The sequence below is a fragment of the Protomyctophum bolini genome, assembly GCF_963924005.1.
Source record: "Protomyctophum bolini genome assembly, chromosome: 21".
Lineage (NCBI taxonomy): Eukaryota > Metazoa > Chordata > Actinopteri > Myctophiformes > Myctophidae > Protomyctophum > Protomyctophum bolini.
Window position 1 is genome coordinate 24,838,475 of NC_137882.1, and position 19,723 is coordinate 24,858,197.

At 43.7% G+C, this 19,723-nt stretch overlaps 1 protein-coding gene across 1 annotated transcript; it reads left to right on the top strand.

Annotated features, from left to right (window-relative positions):
* Positions 1-150: 150 nt before the first annotated feature.
* Positions 151-19,360, top strand: ipo4 (importin 4). Its single transcript, XM_080793390.1, has 30 exons — positions 151-628; positions 923-1,009; positions 1,117-1,196; positions 1,611-1,652; positions 1,946-2,075; positions 2,805-2,984; positions 3,456-3,521; positions 3,899-4,000; positions 4,099-4,182; positions 6,076-6,231; positions 7,716-7,769; positions 7,907-8,016; positions 8,302-8,410; positions 9,309-9,438; positions 10,212-10,325; positions 10,644-10,757; positions 11,152-11,275; positions 12,565-12,676; positions 12,964-13,106; positions 13,214-13,291; positions 13,564-13,621; positions 13,866-13,971; positions 14,378-14,571; positions 14,882-14,926; positions 15,271-15,396; positions 16,034-16,260; positions 16,628-16,760; positions 17,573-17,677; positions 18,541-18,610; positions 18,784-19,360. The coding sequence occupies exons 1-30, from the start codon at positions 563-565 to the stop codon at positions 18,912-18,914; spliced, it is 3,276 nt and encodes a 1,091-aa protein (XP_080649516.1). The 5' UTR covers positions 151-562; the 3' UTR covers positions 18,915-19,360.
* Positions 19,361-19,723: the final 363 nt, after the last annotated feature.

The window sequence follows — 19,723 nt, forward strand, 5'->3', positions numbered from 1 at the left end:
GCCATCTGTGATCTGTTAATAAAGTATTCAATCAATCAATTTCAAATTTATTTTTGTGCAGCAGCGTGTCCTCCGTTCCGACAGATGTCGCCGTTCGGCCGGCTCACGGTGCTGGTGCATGATGCTGTCCCTTTAACACGCCAAGTTCGCCAACTCACATGGAGCTCCATCCATCCATTCCTTCGGATCCATCCATAGTTCAGCCCGCGTGGTGCATGGGGACGGTGTGTCACGACACAACTTCAACCGAACCTCACCCACCTTCCGTTCGAGTGTCTTCTCTCACCGGCGTATTATCGTATTTAATATTAATACACAAGTGTTATTAAGGCAATTCAGACAGCTAGCTGTCAAGCTAGCCGCCCAAAACTACTATTTGCATAGGGAGGATTCGTTGTCATTTGACATTCTATCTGTCAAGCTTTTGACAGTACACGCTGTCTGGACGTAGAGGTCTGCTGTGGGAGTGGGAGACTGCCGACAACTGCTTTTAATCAACTTTGTGATTCAAAGCAAGACTGGTAATAATTCATAAGACGACAGACACCAGAGGAGTGCCAACATGACAGAACAACTGGAGCAAATTCTTGGGCAGCTGTCACAGCCAGACAATGCAGTGATCCTGCAGGTAACAAATGACACGTTTGTGTCAGTAAATAAGGTCTAAATCCATCTAACTTTTGTTTATAGGCCTATGTATGATTTCGCATACATTACACATACGCCCTTGATTGTTTTTTCCCCTTCCCAATTTGTGTCTTTTATGTAAGCTACTACTTTTATTGAGCAAATGAATAACATCAAACTGTTCAACAGTTTAAACTGTCAATCTCGTCGAGGGAAATGATGTTTGTGTAGACAAATGTGTTTTCTGAGTCACATAACTAGTGATGTGTGTCTGGTGTCCGTTTACCCACATCAGGCCACAGCCCAGCTGAAGCTGGCTTTCAAAGATCCGGCCATCATCCCTGCACTGTGTGCTGTCATGACTGGCTCTCAGAACCCTCAGGTATGTTTTTATTATTAACCTGAGCTCTAAATATGCTCTGAAGATCAACTTCAAATCTACTTGTGTTATAACTTTGGTATTTTATTATCTTTTCACCTCTTGTTTAGATCCGGCAGTCGGCTGCAGTGATGCTGAGGATGAGAGTGAAAAAACATTGGAAGAAGATAAGCCCGGATCATAGAGAAAGGTATTAGAGATATTCCGTGTGTGGCGCAGTCAGTCACCAAAGTTATTAGGTGCCTTAAAGGAGCATTCCATGCTAGAAAGCTTTATTTGTAGTTGTTACGTCCCCACCAAAGATGTCCAGGTGTTATTTTGTGCAAAAGTGCATTATTGGCTATTTACCCTAATATAAGCCCTCAATGGTGGTTGGGTTTTTGTGCTAATTCGCTTATTTCCATCGAAATGCCACTTGGGATACTGTTTACTGATTTTTGAGCGATGGAAATAAGCAAATTAGCACACCTCCCATTGGGCTTATGGTAGGGGAAATGGCCAATAAAAAACATTGGAATACGATCTCCTTACTGCTTGTATAATGAGGTGAATATTAATAATGATTGATAATTTGATATGGTTGTTTTGTTTTATTGTGCCACAGCTTGAAGGCAGTCGTGCTACAAGCTTTCACACAAGAGTCAGAGTAAGTTGCCACGAGTGTCACTCCGATGTATTTGACCCCTTTAATGTAAATATATACACAATTTACAATTACAATTTTGGCATTTAGCAGACGCTCTTAATCCAGAGTGATTTACAGTAAACAAGAACAACACATGGTAATACTTAAAATACATAGAAATAGAATCATAAGCAAGCTATGAACCTAGCATCTGTCTAACAGTAGAATATCTGTACAGTGAATCTATGAGTTATAATATACACCACAGCCTGAATGTGAATGACTGGCCCTTCATTCAAGTCTCTGTGTTGCAGACATACTGTGCGCCACTCCCTGTCCCAGCTGAGTGCTGTGTTGGTCAAACATGAGACACCTGACCGCTGGCCAGCTCTCCTCCAACTCCTCAACCAGTCCACCAACAGCAACAACCCTCAGGATAGACAGGTATACAGACCTCAAGTAGAAGTTCAGAGAAATCCATCACATTTTATATTACCAGGATTCACCGGTGGGCGCCAGGATAGTTCGTCACCTCGACGCCTACACACGTTCAATGTTAGATACATATTTTAGTGTGCTGATCAAGTTTAAAATGAGTAATATACGGTCTGGATGTCATCTTGAAATAATGAGATTAAAAACGGCGTAGTTCAATAATCAAAACCTGTGATTGAGGGAAGGTACAGCTATATGAATCAAATGGGTGAATGAAATCAATATTAATTTATATTCACAAGAGTCTTATGTATGTCAGGTCCCTGCTGGCCTAGTGGTCCAGGCGCATGCCACATAATAGTCTCTTGCCTGACAGCGTGTTGCGTGTTCGAGTCCCGTTCATGACGACCTTTGCTGAATGTCTCTCCCCTTCTCTCTCCCCCTTTCTGTCCATCTTCACTTGATACTATCAATAAAGGCACAAAAGCCAAAAACAAATCTATGTATGTCATCACGCAGCACATTTTTGCTAACAGGAAGTAATTCAAATTAGCTTTTTAGGGACTTTTGATATAAACCTACACAAATGGAAATTTCCCCATTGTTTTTGCATCTATTGTAATTTAGGTATTCCCATGTGACCACGGATATGCTCTAAAACTGTGAAAAAACATATTTTTCATTTCACTAGGTCTCGAAAGTTTATATTTAGTCTAAAGGTGTCCTTTGTGTTCCCAGGTGGGCCTCCTGCTGTTGAGCAAAGTGGTGGAGTCCAACCCTGAGCCCTTCAAGCCTCACTACCGGCAGCTGCTCCAGCTGTTTGGCACCGTGTTGGACGATCTAGACAACCCCACAGCCCTGTACTACTGCATCCTCACGCTCACTGCCATAACCGCATATACAGGCTCAGAGGAGATGGTGAGGCATCATCATCATTCCATCTCAGGTCACCATGGGCATAGAGTAGTATACTGAGTGGCAAAAACGACTTTCTGACCTTGACATCCAAACAGAAAAGTCTGAAAATCTGATTTGCATTAAACAATGTTATGCATGCACATACCCTCTATATTAGGACATGCATGTGAAGCTACTGTGAAAGGGAAATTGGCACTGGTTTTCTTTGAGGGAAGCTTTGAAGGCGGAACAAAAGCATTAGGAAGTTTATGTCAGATTAACTATTGCATTCAGTCACCCGTAACCAATATGTTGTTGTATAACGAATAGCAGATCTACATCCTCACAACACGTGGCGATGCATTATTTATAAGCTTGTGTCTTGATCACTTGCATGTTTTGTTCACACTATGTATGGAAAATGTAATTTAAGACAAGTGAAACATCACCTTCTGTAATCTGTATTGATTGAAGTGATGTATTGTCCCTCAGAACCTGATGCGCTCGCTCATCCCAAAACTGATTGTGGCTCTGAAACACCTCATCAAGGCGGATCAGGTAAATGGAGGAACTTAGATTGACATCCGAGGAGTTGCAGCTGTTCGTTGTTGGTCCCATCATGTTCCTGTGAGATCATGATGCAGTATTTTTTATTTGTTTGACTTTGTATATATAGGGATAGCCGATTCAACAAGTCTTCCTGTTGCCCACCACAAAAATACAATTTACACTTTATGATTTAAATCATATTCATGTTATACACATTATTTACACATCATTGGAGAAAAATATAAACAAAGAAAAATTAGAAAATATATACAACAATTATAATAAATACATTTGTGGATACTGCCTACACTCAACAGCCCAACATTGTGTGTGTGTGTGTGTGTGTGTGTGTGTGTGTGTGTGTGTGTGTGTGTGTGTGCACACAGGAAAAAGCCAGCGAGGCCATGGAGGTGTTTGATGAGCTGATGGAGAGTGAGGTGTCCATCATTGTCCCAAGCATCACTGATATTGTAAACTTCTGCTTGGAGGTTAGTTTTCGTGGGTCATTTACTTTGGGTTTGTGTGAGCACTGAGCAGTGGGTGAGATGTTTGATGGCATGCATTTAAATGTGTGTGTCTGCATTAGGTGTGCGCTGACACCACGCTGAGTGACTCCGTGCGTGTGAAGGCTCTCAACTGCATCGCCTCTCTCATCAGGCTGAAAAGCAAGGTAAGGTCACCTCACCCGTTGCTATAAAAGGATGGCCTATTTCTGTCTCTGTTAGAGGTCTCGTTTAGCCAGACATGTCCACTAATGCTGGTGACGTCTAAATGCAAGGAATGGACTAAAACGGCTTGGAAACATTAACCCATTTAGGCCTGACGTCGAAATAAAAAAAAAGTCTTCTGAAAGAATATATATTCAAAGATTTGTGCCGTATTTTCACAAATTTTCAAAAATAGCAGACCTACAAGCTCCTACAAGCAAAATAGCAGACCTACAAGCTCATAGCTATGAGCTTGTAGATCTGCTATTTTGCTTGTAGGAGCTAAAGTATAACCTAATGCTTAGTTAAAACACCAAAAGGGTTTCCCCGTCTAGAATGGATTAACATAAATGTATAATGGCAATATAGGACCGCAACATATGACCACAATGGAAACAATTCTCCATGATTCTTTTGTGTTCTCCTTTTAGGCTAAATGTCTGACTGTACCTCATTCTGTTTACATTTCTTACTACCAATCGATGCATCACAGAACCAAATTATGCAAGGATGGTCCAGTCCTTCATATGATGTATCGGGATTGGCTTTCAAAGCAGTGGGTGTAGGTTTGTTAGCGCTGGCTTTGTCCATTGTTCCAGTATAGCCACTACATTGAATTTACCCAGACGTACCTGAGACACGTCCCCGTTTCTCCTACCCGATTTCGCACCAGTGAGGGGTGGGAGGGCGAGAGCCCTGTATGCAGATTCAAACACACTGCCTTATTTACTACAGCAAACAGCCTTTTACTATTGTTTTAGTTTCCTTAGGTTCAATATTCATAACTTGTAATATGCTATTGGCTGTTTGTATTCTTTTTGGAAAAATACAAAAAGATAATCCTATGGAAAGGCTATATTATTATAATTTAGTATTATGTAAGGTTTTGCCCACTCAAATGGTACCTCATCAGATAATCCCCACATATCGCCTACAACAACTTCCGTGACCGTGAACCGACTTCACTGTAGTATCCTTTTGTGAATTAGCAAACATTTGTACTGATAGGCTGATAGGCGAGTCTAGAGAGACAAGAAGTGAGACATACTGTACGTACAACACTTGGCTTTGGACGGGATCGAATTAATATTACCATAATCAAGGACAGGTGTAAAGGTTGCATATAATTTAGGAGGCATTTGGCTCCTTCCCCAGTCATGTCAGTTATTCAGCTTGCATGGTAAAAATAGATGCGAGGAGAGGATCACAACGCACCATGAGCTAATAGATAATTAATGTACATTTAATGTGTGAAGGCAGCACAACATTGTTTCATAGACAGCTGGCCAGAGATGTCGCTCCCTCTCATACTGTGCCGCTTTTGTCATTGGGAGGTATCCACTGTTTCCCTGGATATTTTTTTCAGTTATCAATTGAATTAGCTGCAGCTTACCCTGTCATATAGGACGGCTGTGGCTCAGGAGGTAGAGCAGGTTGTCCGATGATCCCAGGGTCGGCGGTTTGAATCCCGGCTCCTCCTCCTGTCCACATGTCGAAGTGTCCTTGAGCAAGACGCTGAACCCTACATTGCCTCCAATGAGTTGGTCGGTGTGAGCTTGCCACCATTGCTGTGTGAATGTGGGAAGTGAGGACGCTGGCGTTGACTGTTCGCCGCTTCACCTCCCAGTGTATGAATGAATGAACCATTGTACAGCGCTTTGAGCACTTGGAAAATCGCTATAAAAATGCAATTCATTATATGACACGTTCCTTTGTAAGAACACAGAATGGCCCACATACTGTAGATAAAAATGTATCTATCAATGAGTTGTACCATAAATATAAGCAATTACTGTAATGAAAAAGACATTAACAGCACTGTGTTTCCCTTTCTTTCTTTCCTTCTCCCTCTATAGACTGTTCTGAAGCAAAAGTTACTGCTTCCCATCCTACAGACCATATTCCCTGTGCTGAGTGCGTCGCCCCCACCTGGCGAGGAGGACCCAGAGGACGAAGAGGACAACGACGACGACGCCACAGACAACGAGAACCCCAAACACTGTGCTGCTCAGGTTGGAGCCATGTTTCATTCAGAACCCCAAACACTGTGCTGCTCAGGTTGGAGCCATTCAGAACCCCAAACACTGTGCTGCTCAGGTTGGAGCCATTCAGAACCCCAAACACTGTGCTGCTCAGGTTGTGGCCATGTTTCATTCTGTTACTATGGCCTGGTTGCAAAGCCTGCTTGGGAAAAAAAAGTCTTACCGGGCACACGGGTAGCGGACTCATAGACTGTAAAAAATATGGACAAGCGTTCCCCGGGTCTAACATGGACATAAAATGAAGCCTGTAATTCCTTGCACTGTAAGTCGCCATATTTCTAGATCCGTTTGGGCCCAGCTGGCCATTGACTGGCCCAGACAACGAGGCGGGACTTCCCCCCCCCCTTACTCTTCGTTGGTTATTATTTTGACTGAACGGGGGGTGCCTCCCGTTCAAGACTGCCCCTCAGAACATACGCAACTTTATGGTAATCTTTTTAATAAATGGGACCATAATTTTCCAAAAAGAACATTATGACATGAGAAATGAGACTTTAAATTAGAGACTGGAAGAAGAAAGTATTCATGACCATGTTTATTATGGTAATACAATCTAGGTGAAGTTGGGCCCAAATACATGGGCCTCTATGGAGCTATGGGTTTTTTTGGGCCCAATGACAGCGCCACAACAGGCCATTATTTGAATTTCAGGAAGTCCCGATTTCCTTAGTGGCTTCACGAAATATCTGTCTGACTGCCCCCCTGAGCGGACTGGATAGTGCATTGACCCCATGTAGGCTAGTTGTAACATCCCCGGTTCACTTTCGGCTGGATTTCTGCTACAAGCTGTGTTTAACACATTTTGTACATAATACGTCCTGAAACGTCATAAGGATTGGAACCGAGAGGCGCCTTAGACGTCTGTGGACGTCCTAGCGACGTCCAAACGACGCGGGGCGAGATAATAATATTCAGAATAATTACTTCTTTTTTTTTTGGCATTTCGCTTTTCGCTTGCCGTATGCTAACGCTCTGTGAAACTATTAGCTTGTCATTGACTCCAATGTTAGCGCGGCGGAAAGAATGACTAGTATCTCCTCATCCAGGGCGCTCTCCGTGGTGATGAATGGATCGATATGCTGGCGCTGCGTTTCTGCTCCTCATCCGTCTCTCCCGCAAAATATGAACTCTTTTTGTAGCGTATATAAATATATTAAGATGATCGGAGATTGTGATGGCACTTTGTCAGTCAACTTTTTTAAGAAAGTATTTCCGGTTCATGGCTTTCAAAATAGAAGCGATCACTACTCTGGCGATTACTCTGGCGCAAGCAACGCCTTTATTTTGATGCAGTTCCGGTACTAAATGTGTTAATGTCTCTCCTCCTCTCTGCTTTCAGTTTCCTGTCTCTCAGATGATAGCTAACTGCCCAAAGAATAAAAGTCAAACTACAAAAGTTTTAGTAGCTTATTTCAATAGAAAGCCAGACTTAATGTGTTTTTTATGTGTTGCAGATTATTGACACCATGGCACTCCACATGCCCCCGGAGAAACTGTTCCAACATCTGGTGAGTGATGTTGTGCATATCCCAGCGTGAACATTAATGTGATGTGTCGTGATATTGGTCGACTCGTCTGTCCAGTGTCCTTTCCTCGGGCACCGGTTGACTGATGTGTTGCCTCTTCTTGGTTTGTTGTACATCAGATGCCACTGGCCCGGGCCTGTCTCGCCAGTGAGAACCCGTATGAGAGGAAGGGGGGCCTCATGTGTCTGGCTGTGGTGGCGGAGGGCTGTGCAGACCACATACGCACCAAGTAAGCTGTCTTAGGCCAAGTCAGGTCAAAATGGATATCACACTGAAGTTGAAAATGCTGTGGCATTCCCTATTCTGGCCATATTATAATGTGTGAACATTCAATGAGAACAGGCCAACAAATAGCAAATCCACAAGCTCTTAATGCGTTATGCTGCAATGTGTTGTGAGCTTGTAGGTTGGCTATTTCCTGTACTTGACATACAATGAAGTGGTTTAAGTTAAGTGATAAATGAAACGCGTGCGTGTGTGTGTGTGTGTGTGTGTGTGTGTGTGTGTGTGTTAGGCTGCTGTCGTCAATGTTGCAGACGGTCTGTCAGAGCCTGTCGGACAGTAATCAGGTGGTTCGCAGCGCTGGCCTTTTCGCCCTGGGACAGTTCTCTGAACACCTGCAGGTGAGCCTACCGTACCTCTTCATTTGATTTGTTAGCATTACAGAGTTAGATGGTCCTTCCTTAACCATTTTGAGTTGTGTTGACGGCACACAGCCAAATTAGAAACACGTCTCATTGCAGACTAATACAAAATATATATATTTTTAGATTTGACGTTCTCCTTCAGGATCTTACTATCGTGTAACGTGTGCGCGTATGCTGTCTATTTGGTACATACTATTTCGCATGTTGCAGTGAACATAAAATTCATTGTATCTTAACCCATTTTGGGCGGGAACCCCTTTTGATGTTGGCATTATGTTATGCTTTAGCTATTGAAAAATAGCAGATCTACAAGCTCATAGCGCCCAACTCACATTGTTCCCTTGCCCTAGGTAGCACTTGCACTAGCCTCGACGACTATACAGGCGTCTGCAAAGGCTAAGATTATGTAATTTAGATGGCATATTATGTCTACTCTATAGTGTAGTATATTCTATATTCGTAGTTTCATTGTACAGCTATTCTACTGGTTCTTAGTTTACTTATGATCCTCGATGATTATTTGTATGTATTACCATGTGTTCTTCTTGCTTACTGTAAGACGCTCTGGAGTAAGAGCGTCTGCTAAATGCCTAAATTGTTCCTAAGTAGGCCGGCACTGGTCTACTTGAACTTAATCTACAGTTAACCCATTTTGACCTGTCATCATTTTTGAAAAATGTCTACATCCTGACCGTTTTCTGAAAAAGCTATGTCGTTCTTCGATTTTTCAAAAATAGCAGACCTGGGCTATGAGCTTGTAGACTGCTATTTTTCTATAGCTAAAGGGGTTCCTGCCCAAAATGGGTTAATAGTAAGTTTACATTATCCTCTGCCCGCTTTCTCTCTTGTCTTCCTTCCTCTCTCTTCTCTCCAGCCGGACGTCAGCAAGTACTGTTCAGAGCTGATGCCTCTACTGCTGGGATACATGGCCCATCTGAACCAGGCCAAGGTGGGCCACGTCACCAAGGCCTTCTACGCATTGGAAAACTTCATGGAGAACCTGGGTAAGATTTACTTGCAGTGTGTGGTGTTGTGGTTACTGTACAAAATCATACACCCGGCTGCAGCCATGATTTTTGGCACTTTGCCACTGCATGGTAACTACTGAACTGGCCTTGACTCGACTGGCCTTTTTGGGGTTTTCCATCGGGTAAAGGTTAACCTTTATATTGTGTGACTTCCATCGAGTGTTGTCTTCTTTGCACCAAGCTGTCTGTATAGCAGGCATACACCCACCCTACACCCACCAACTGACTAGTGATGCAGGATGTCGGACATTAGTGACATTGAACAACAACCTCCAGTTTATAAAGAGTATCACTGTACATCTTTCAATAATTAACTGACTTCTAATCTAAGCAACTATGCCAATTGAATAGCAGATGTATTACTAGGACATATTTTACATGGTAAAGAGGTATTTTAAGAACAACCATTGTGTAGTTTTGCACAGACACTCGCCCACGGTGACTGCTAAATGAAAATGAAAATGCTTTGGATAACTTTGCTTTGGTGTTTATTTCAGTCGATGACACAAAAGGTCAACATGCTGCACACATTATTCATGCCTTCAAGGCATAACGGCTTTCATACCAAATATAATGGTGCTTTTATCAGCTTCATCACACAGACTCTTTTTAAATCTGTACATCCTCTTTATCTCCTTGTTCTGCATCGTCACATTGTCACTTTTATCCTTAAAGTGGTATTTTACAACACAGAAATCTAACGTCATGCAGTAAAATGAGTCTTTCCTTAAATCTTTTCTTGGTGACAGGGGAGGAGATTGCTCCCTACTTGCCCACCTTGATGGAGACCATGCTGTCTGCCCTCAACAATGCAGAGACCCTCAAGATCAAAGAGCTGGCCGTGTCGGCCATCAGTGCCATAGGTCAGTGGTTCTGGACACTGCGTTGGCCGTCTTCCTATCGTATCGACCCCAAAGACTTTACTTTGATCGCAAGCATTGTCTCAATGAGGAATCAGATTAGAGTTAGTTATCTGACTAATCCATGTCTTCAATGGAAAAAACTATGACCTATGTCACAGGCTAAGCAGCCTGTGACATGCAGCAATAATTTAGTCTCAAATACACTTTACTTATCACTTGCAACTGATCTCACACACACACACACACACCCATTTTTTTAATTGAGTGAATAATGATGACTGAACCCTGATGTTCATCTCCTGTCTTGTCTGTTGTCAGCCAACGCCGCCAAGGGTCTGCTGGTCCCCTACTTCCCCCCCGTCATCGAGAGCCTGAAGGGATTCCTCACCGCCACCACGGAGGAGATGAGAGCCCTGCAGACTCAGGCCCTAGGTAAGGCCTCCTCTCACTGACGTCTACATTACAAGAACCAAGGCCCCGTTTAGACTGCAATCACATCCGGATCCAAATCCCATTCATTTCTCTTAATGTGATCTTTTGGCCCCGACCGTTCACACTGCATTTGCCAGATCAAATCTGTCGCAGATTTGTGTGTTCAGACTGGCAGCCAAATCCAGATCTAATCCAGATCTGTGCCACGTCCAGATTGGAATCCGATTAGTTTTTTCATAAGTCTAAACACAAAGTCACGTGCAATCCAATTTAGATCAGGTTACTGAGACGGATCTCCTGAAATCACCTCTGATTGTGGCTCAAGTCGCATTTTGTAACGTTGTAGTTTTTGTGATTGAATGTCTGTTAATGTCTTCATGTGGTTTATCACCAGACACTCTGTCTGTGCTGGCCCGCACCATCGGCAACGACGTGTTCAGTCCTCTGGCTGCAGAGTGCGTTCAGCTGGGACTCAACCTCACCCAATCCATCGATGACCCCGACCTCAGGCGATGCACGTACGTATAAGCGCACACGCGGGACAGACAGACAGAGAGAGAGACTTTATGCTTTTTCTTCATTTCCTTTTCACATTCTGTTGCTTCTTATATCTCTCCTGTTTGTCTGCTCCTGGCAGCACGTTATGTACACACCCGCAGATGATGCTGTATGTGTTGTGTATATACCTGCGATCAGATATTCAGTATCTTTATTTGTTATTTAACCTGTTTCTATGTCTTTGCATTTGCCCCCGCTCTACCTCTCCTTTCTCACGCAATGCTACAAAATGATGAAAGCGTGCACCAAAAAAACAACAAAAAATGCTTTACACCTGTAAGACTATCATATGAGGAAAGGTGACAGAAATGGCACTGACGAAGGTCCCAGGACCGAAACGTTTTGCTCCTTTTAATTTCACCTTGAGCACAGAGCACATGTGAAAAAGACAGAACTCATGAAGGTAAATCTCAAACAGGACCTCCCAGTCCAACTACAGGGAGACAACATCACATATCTCGGGAGCATACTTGGCAAGGATGGTGGATCAGATGATGACATCAAAAGCAGAATAAACGAGGCCAGACACGTTTTCACCACGCTACGACCTATCTGGAACGCCAAAGCACCGTCCCTCCGAAATACGACCAGAATATTTAACACCAACGTCAAGTAAGTTCTCCTCTATGGATCAGAGACAAATATTACCACCAACAAACTCCAGACTTTTGTCAACAGATGCCTGAAACGCATTCTGAACATCAGGTCGCCCGATAAAATATCAAATGCCAGCCTGTTGGAGAAAACCAACCAAAACTCCATCAGCCAGGATGTGAAGAAGAGAAAGTGGGTGTGGATTGGACATACCCTCCGAAAACCTACCGACAACATCACTAGGCAAGCACTGGACTGGTGGGAAGGCCAAAACAGACCTGGAGAAGATCAGTGGAGAGTGAGGCAAAGACGACCGGATTATTGTGGGCCCAGCTGAAGAACAGAGTCTGATGGCGGGGTGTAATTGCGGCCCTATGCTCCACCTAGGAGCCTACAGGAATAAGTCAAGTCACAGAGCACATTTTTTCTCGGACTAAGGAGTTCTCCTTTATTTTTATACAGTGAGCGAGTCTTTTTCCATCAGCTTTCCTCTATGTTTTTGAGACCACGGCTCCTGTAGTCAAGCTTGAACAAAGGACGAAGAAAGGTGCAACAGTTTACCCAGTGCTTCAAACTATCCTATGACAAATGAATAATGAATACCGGTAATCATCACATAACAAGCAAGACATCTTTCTGTCTCCTATCTACCCAGGTACGGTTTGTACTCTGCAGTATCCACCGTCAGTCCTGACTGTCTGACTCCTCACCTCACTGCCATCACCAATGTCATGCAGATGGCCCTCAAGTCTACCGAGGGAGTCATGGTATGGAGTATTATTATGTTATGATATTGTTGTCGTTTTAGTACGGCAGAAACCTTGCATGTCCAAAACTGTTACTTTTCAGTAAATAATAGTAAAATAACCTGGGTCCCAAAGCATCCGATTATTTAGTCTCAAGATCAAATTAATACTTTTCATTGGTTGAATGTTAATAAAACCAACAGACACGTCACTTACCTACTTACACTTTCACTATCAAAGGTTTAAATATGGAGATACAAGGTTTCTGCCGACAATAACCCTTTTCCCCGTTCCTTATCTGTCGTCAGGCACACCTGGAGGAGGACAAGGCGTTTGTCCTCCTGGACGACGACGACGAAGACGACAACGAAAATGACAACGAAGATGACGAGAAAAGCATCGACATCACTTTGGACGACGAGCCTGAGATCGACATCGGAGACGTTGCCAGGTTGGACAACCAACCCCCCCCCCCCCCAGCACATTGAACACACACACATCAAATATTCTTTAGTCAATTGGCCCGTTTTCTGACCGATCCGTCCCTCCGTCTTTTAGGTTCAGTGTGGAAAACGCCTACATTGACGAGAAGGAGGATGCGTGCGACGCCCTGGGAGAGATCGCCTTCAACACAGGGTACCTTTTCACAGCTCTGCTCAGTCATGGTGTGACGGCAAAAACACAAAAGCATCCTATTACATGTACCTTTCTGTCCTAGAGCAAACATCCAAATGTGTAAACTTTTAATTCAAAAGGAACTAATTACACATGCACATTTTCTTGTGTGGACCTGTAAAATGGTCTATTACTTTGGTTCCATTTGTAGCCTAACTTGCTGTGATTTTACTGGATCAGTCAACTTCATGAATGGATGTCATCATTGTTTTCTTGTGTCTTTGCTGCACCAGTGCTGCCTTCCAGCCATTCCTGGAGTCCAGCTTTCAGCAAGTATTCGAGATGACAGATGTAAGTCGCCCTGCCTTAGTCCCTCTCTGTCTAATGAACTGTGAAGGGTGTGTGTGTGTGTGTGTGTGTGTGTATTTTAGTTCTGGTCACGTGAGCGTTCACATGTGTTGATGAACAGGTGGCATAATGTTTCTTTACACTAGATGGGTTTTGTTGATTCGCACGTCTTATACAGACAATAAGCCTCTCCGACCCTACTTAACTTACAATCCTACTCTCTTAACTTTCTGTAACTCTTCCTCAGTTTCCACATGACGACGTGCGCAGGGCGGCGTTCGGAGCCATCGGCCAGTTCTGCAGAGCTCAGCACAAGGTGTGGAAGGAGAATCCCTCGGAGGCCAACCACCAGGGTAATTAATGGCAAATACATCACAGGACACATCTAGGCCATGGAGACCTGAGGCAGACTCTACTACTGCCTTCTTGAATCAGTAGTTCTCAACTCGTTATTTCGAAATTATTTAACGTTTTCAAACACTTTCGAGATTTTTCTTTAAATGTTCCAAAATAGAAGATGTACAAGCTCGCAGCATGGCACAAAGTGGCGCACTGTGAGCTTTTGTAGATCTGCTGTTTTTGAATAGCCAACCCTAAAATCTAACATGACACACTGATGTTTTCCTGGTTCTTATGGGTTAAATGAGGGACAGGGGTTATTGACACATATTATCAAGGGGATAAAACAAGAGATCTAAAGTAGGTTAGTAGTTTCTAAATCTTTCTTTCTCCCTCCCTCCCCCTCCCTCCATCCCCTAGCCCTCCAGAAGCTGCTGGACGTGGTGTTGCCATGTTACGTGGGAGCAGTGCGTACCGACCGCGAGCGCCAGGTGGTCATGAGTGTTCTGGAGGCCATGAACGATGTCGTCAAGACTTGCCAGGAGGAGGCGCTCAAGACACCCGGTCGCCTGCAGGAGATCTGCCACGCCATCCGAGACGTGCTGAAGAAGAAGGTGAGAGAGGGAACTGTGTGTGTTTGGGGGGGGTGGGCTTTGATTTGATTGAACTGAAGTTTGTTTGGGGTTGCTTATTGAGACTGTGTATCTCACATTGTTATTTTTGCTACATTTCCACTTCCTTGATCCTTGACATCCACTGGCTGCTCCACTGACACTGTACTGTGAAATACTGTATCTCTTTGGCCTTTTCGAGTGCCAAATGTAGCTAAAAAAGCTGCATTGCTTCAGTGATTTAAGTGTGTGTGACGGCTGTTCTATAAAAATGAGTAACGCTCTCATTCTTTCTCTCTCACCCTTTGTGCAGACGGCATGTCAGGACTGCGAGAGTGATGAAGCCGACGATGAAGAGGTTTGGATCGTTGTCTCTATAGAAAAACACTGCTCTTGTGTGCAAAAGAAGTAATCAATCCTTGGGGGATTTTGTTCAGCGTGAAGATACACAAGAAGAGCATAGAGGAGAACAATATTTACATGGGAGAACTGGTTAGAGGAGATTCACTTGAATAGTTAGGGCAGTAAATGAATATTGGGTTGATAGTGATGTGTGAGTATGAATTCTTAAATGTCTTCTGATTTCAGTCGGACGGTTAAAAACCCAGGAAGTTCGTTATGCCTGCTTTCCTTAATGTCTTACTTTCAGAATTTGCTGCCCGTGTTCTTATGATTCAGTATCTTGTGTGTTGTTCTTGTTAGGCGGAGTACGACGCCATGTTGCTGGAGTTTGCCGGTGAGGGCATCCCTCTGCTGGCCTCAGCCGTGCCCGCGGACACCTTCGCGCCTTTCCTCAACGACCTACTGCCCCTCATCCTGAACAAAGCTGTGAGTTTGAATCCCAGGATTAACCACATTGACCGCTAGCATCGCTATTTTGAGTAGGGTTGTCCGGATCGGGTGATCGGAAATCTGGGCCGTTCACATCATTTTCAAATTATCGGAATCGGATCGGGAGCCAAAACTCGTGATATTCTATCCATATCATGATATTGGACTGGAAATTCAACAGAGCATGTAGGATTGAAGTAGTTAAACATACACCTCATTATACACCTCAGGTCCGCGGCACTGGCCTACAACGGTGACCTTTGTGTTCAAGGACAGAGTTGGCTCTCATTTTCCCATTCAGCTTAAACTTTATTGGTACTTGGCTGGTAAATCCTATTCATTTGTTTGGTTCAGGGCTGTGAACATGCCTGCAAAAATATGACAAACGTGATCTATATGTTTGTTGTAAGAGTGTGTGCTTTTTTTGGAACGCAAGGAACTTCCCCATTATTCACTCCAGCTTGCAGACTCGTCAAATTAGAGTCCCAGAGGTCTCGGTAACGATGATACAAACTAAGGGGGTAAAAAGAAAAAAACGTTTGTAGTCTGAACATTTTCCTTTCCTTTCTTTGTAAAAACAAATTAGGTTGTCAAATTCTGAGCATTTCCTCACACGTTTCCCTTTTTCTTGCAGAAGCCGTCGTGCACAGTGGCGGACCGCTCATTCTCCATGGGGACTCTCGGGGAGATTCTGCAGGCCCTTGTGAACGTGCCCGGGGGCAGGCCTTTGGCGGCCCGCCTGGCCAACCGGCTGCTGCCGGTGCTGGTGGCCGGAGTGAGGGACAGCGACGCGGAGGTCCGCAACAACAGCGTGTTTGGACTGGGATCCCTGGCGCAGGCTGCGGGGCCTCTCGTAGTCACGTATCCTCCTCCAACGCTGCCTGAGAATGGCCTCTTTAATACAGTATACTGTATATGCACTATTCACACCACAAACCACTTGAACCCCAGCATCCCTATTCTGGGGGGAGTTTTTTACATCCACTATTTTTTATTTTAAGAGATTTGTTGTAGACTAGAGGTAACTATGAGTATCAAGAAGCAAATATAACGAAACTAGCCAATCTGAAAGCTCACAATGCATTGCAAAGAGACTTATTGTAAGCTTGGAACATCCCTAGTACATACATATTATTACGTATCCACACTGGCCCATTCATTGTTGTGTCTGTGTGTGTGTTGAGCAGCCGTTCATGGTAATGTATTTCCTTAGCGGGTCGTGTATCAGAGACTTTCCCATGATGCTGTCCCTGTTCTCCAACATGCTGGTCAAGGAGACTGACCTCAGGGTGATTGACAACCTGTGTGCGGCCCTCTGCAGAATGATTGGGAGCAACGTAGATGCTGTGCCGCTGGAGCAGGTGTGCTAAAAGAAAAATTGTTGTCATTGTCGACGTCGTGTGATTTGATTTGATTGCAAGAAACCATCATACAGTTGAGAGTTAAAATACATTAGACGATAAAAACACAATCAAGTCAGTCAGTGTCGGAGACATATTTCCATTGTGGTCCTCACATAAAATGAGAAGATAGGGCGGAAACCTTGTATGTCCAAAATGGTTACTATTCAGGAAATGCGGGGGGGGGGGGGGGGGGGGGGAGCGGTTTTGCAAATGTGTAGTTATTTAGTAGTTATTATTTAAAGCTGCAATATGTCAAATTTTTATTACTTTTTTTCCTTTTTTGTATTCAGACAGCCAGCAATGGGTTTTTTCCCCAAAGAAGTGTAGTCTCTGTGAGACACATCTAGGGGCCACAATCTGCATTCAGAGATGTTCCTAGAAGCTTTGTCATTGGTCGTAATGACTAACCAATCAGGAAGCAGACAGGCAAATTGACCAATGACAAAGCTTCTAGGAAAATCTTTGAATGCAGATTGCAGCGCCTAGATTATAGCATCTTTAATAATTTTCATTAGTTCAATATTTATAAAACCAACAGACATATTTAACCACTTTAATTTTCCCATTCCAAATTCTTCCAAGGTAATTGAAATGAATACGTATTTTCTCTACCCTAGCCTACAATTAGTAACCATATGTTTATAATATAATAATTATGTTGACGAGGGGTTTTTTTCACTGACTATAGCAACAGTAAACATTGACGGTGTCTACATAGACTGAAATATCCCTGTCCCTGAGAGTCCTCTGTGTTTTGCTTCCTCTCCCAGGTTGTACCTGCTCTGGTCAACTGCCTGCCCCTCAAAGAGGACATGGAGGAGAACAAGACGGTCTATAGCTGCCTGGCCATGCTCTACACACACAGCCCTGCTCTGGTAAGAAGGTCCAGTGGGTTCAAACCTTAGAGTATATATGAATAGAGACGGCACCCGAGTTCTCCTCCCATCCACTTGCATTAAGTTGCTCTAAAGCGCATGAGGCGATTTCACTCCTCTTTCCGGATAGGAACAGAGTGCATTCTTGGATGGATTTGCCCCAAACACATTGCAGACTATCATTGCACACGTTCATGTGCGTTCACGTATGAAACGGCGTTCACGTGTCATCGTCAACGTGCACAATGATGGTCAACGGACCAGCGCGTTCATGTGTTTGGGCCCACGCTTCAATACCAAATTCGGCCATTTCGCCTCAGGCTTTCCTCCGGGTGCCGTCTCTATTCATATATAAGGTTCAAACTCTGCCTGGGGGCGTTTCTATGTGGATGTTCTCCCTGTGTTTGCATGGTTTTCCCTCAAGGTACTACTGTTTTTTTCCTCCCACACCGAAAGACATGCATGCCTTCCATTACCCTTAACCACTTCACTGGCGTTGGGAGTTGGGTGGGTGCTGCACTGTGGCTGCTCACTGTAGTTAGGATGGGTCAAATACAGAGGGACAGATAAAGAACTGTACTTTAACCTGGTGCAGTACAGGGTATACATACCCTGTACTGCACCAGGTTAATGGAGCCAGTGCAATATGCATTCACCGGCTTGCACTGGCTCCATTCATATCTGCTGTTGAAATCACAATGCAGATAAAAACAGAAATAGAATCCATTTGTTGAAATGGTACCTATATCCCGAGGAGGACTGGAAGCAAAGCTACTTCAGGGATTCGTATTTGTGTAATGTCTCGATTGTGCTTTTGTTTGTGAATGCGAGTATGAGGCTGATGGTACCTTATGCTTCTTCAGATTGTGAGCCAAATGAAGTCTATCGTTGCTGCTTCCAGCCAAGTCCTGGGCTCAAAGGAGGTCGATACAGGTGAGAACCACAGGTCACACAGCACATTGTTCCACAGACAGTATGGAAATAGCATAGTTTTGTGCAGGCTAGTATAATATCCGTACACTTAGGGTTACAGTGAATGCTACAGTGTCTGTCTTCTTTGCATTTATTTATTTGTCGCGTCTGTGTCTCACGTTTCCCGTCTTCAGAGACCCAGACCACTATCTCCATGCTTATCCGGGAGTTTGCCCAGCGCAACTCAACGGAGTTCCAGTGTGCCGTGATCTTACTCCCTGCCGAGCAGCAGGCCAAGCTGAGTGTGGTTGTCTCAGCCTCATAGCCCCAACACACACACAATATATGCCCTTCCGCTCTCCTTCGTGAAGCCAGCCTTAAAGGAATACATTTTTATACTGTGGATGGGGAAAACGGGACAGTAGTCTTACAATGTTTTCCAAATTTTGGCCAAGTTCCTGCAAACTTCAGCACTTAGACTATGCTATTGCCACAACTACTACCGTTATTACTACTACATGAACCGGTTATGTTTTCAGTATTACCATTTTAATTTATTCACATTGTGTGCTGATACTGTTCTTATTTTATCATGAAAAGTGGTTCAATGTCTGATGTATTGCTTTCTTTTTTCTTTCGTCTACATTGTTGACCTAGTTCAATGTTATTGATCTGCTGCTGTCCCCTTTTTACCACTGATTTGGAAAAACCTGGCTTTGCTGTTTTGGAGTGTGAAGTAATGGATCTGTTCTCTTGATAAATGTCTCTCTTTCTCAAGATATTTCAGTCTTATTTTTACGACCATAAATCTTCTCCTGGAGATCTTTAGTAGAGTGTTTGCTTTGGTTTCTCTCATACCGCTTACTAAGAACTTCTTCATTCAGGCCAAATCTGTAAATGCGCAATCATGTGAAATTGTGAACTCATGTGGCAGACATCCAGCAGTTATGTGTGGGAGCTCACTCATTATACAGTATAGTATATGGTTGAAGTAAGTGGACACCCTCAGTTGTTACAAAAAGCAGCTCTTTATTTCCACGTTATATTTTCGTGCCATGTGGAAGTTGCAGAATCACTCCAACTTTACATTATCATGCTTTATAAACACACAAGTTTAGTTCATTCACCATGTAC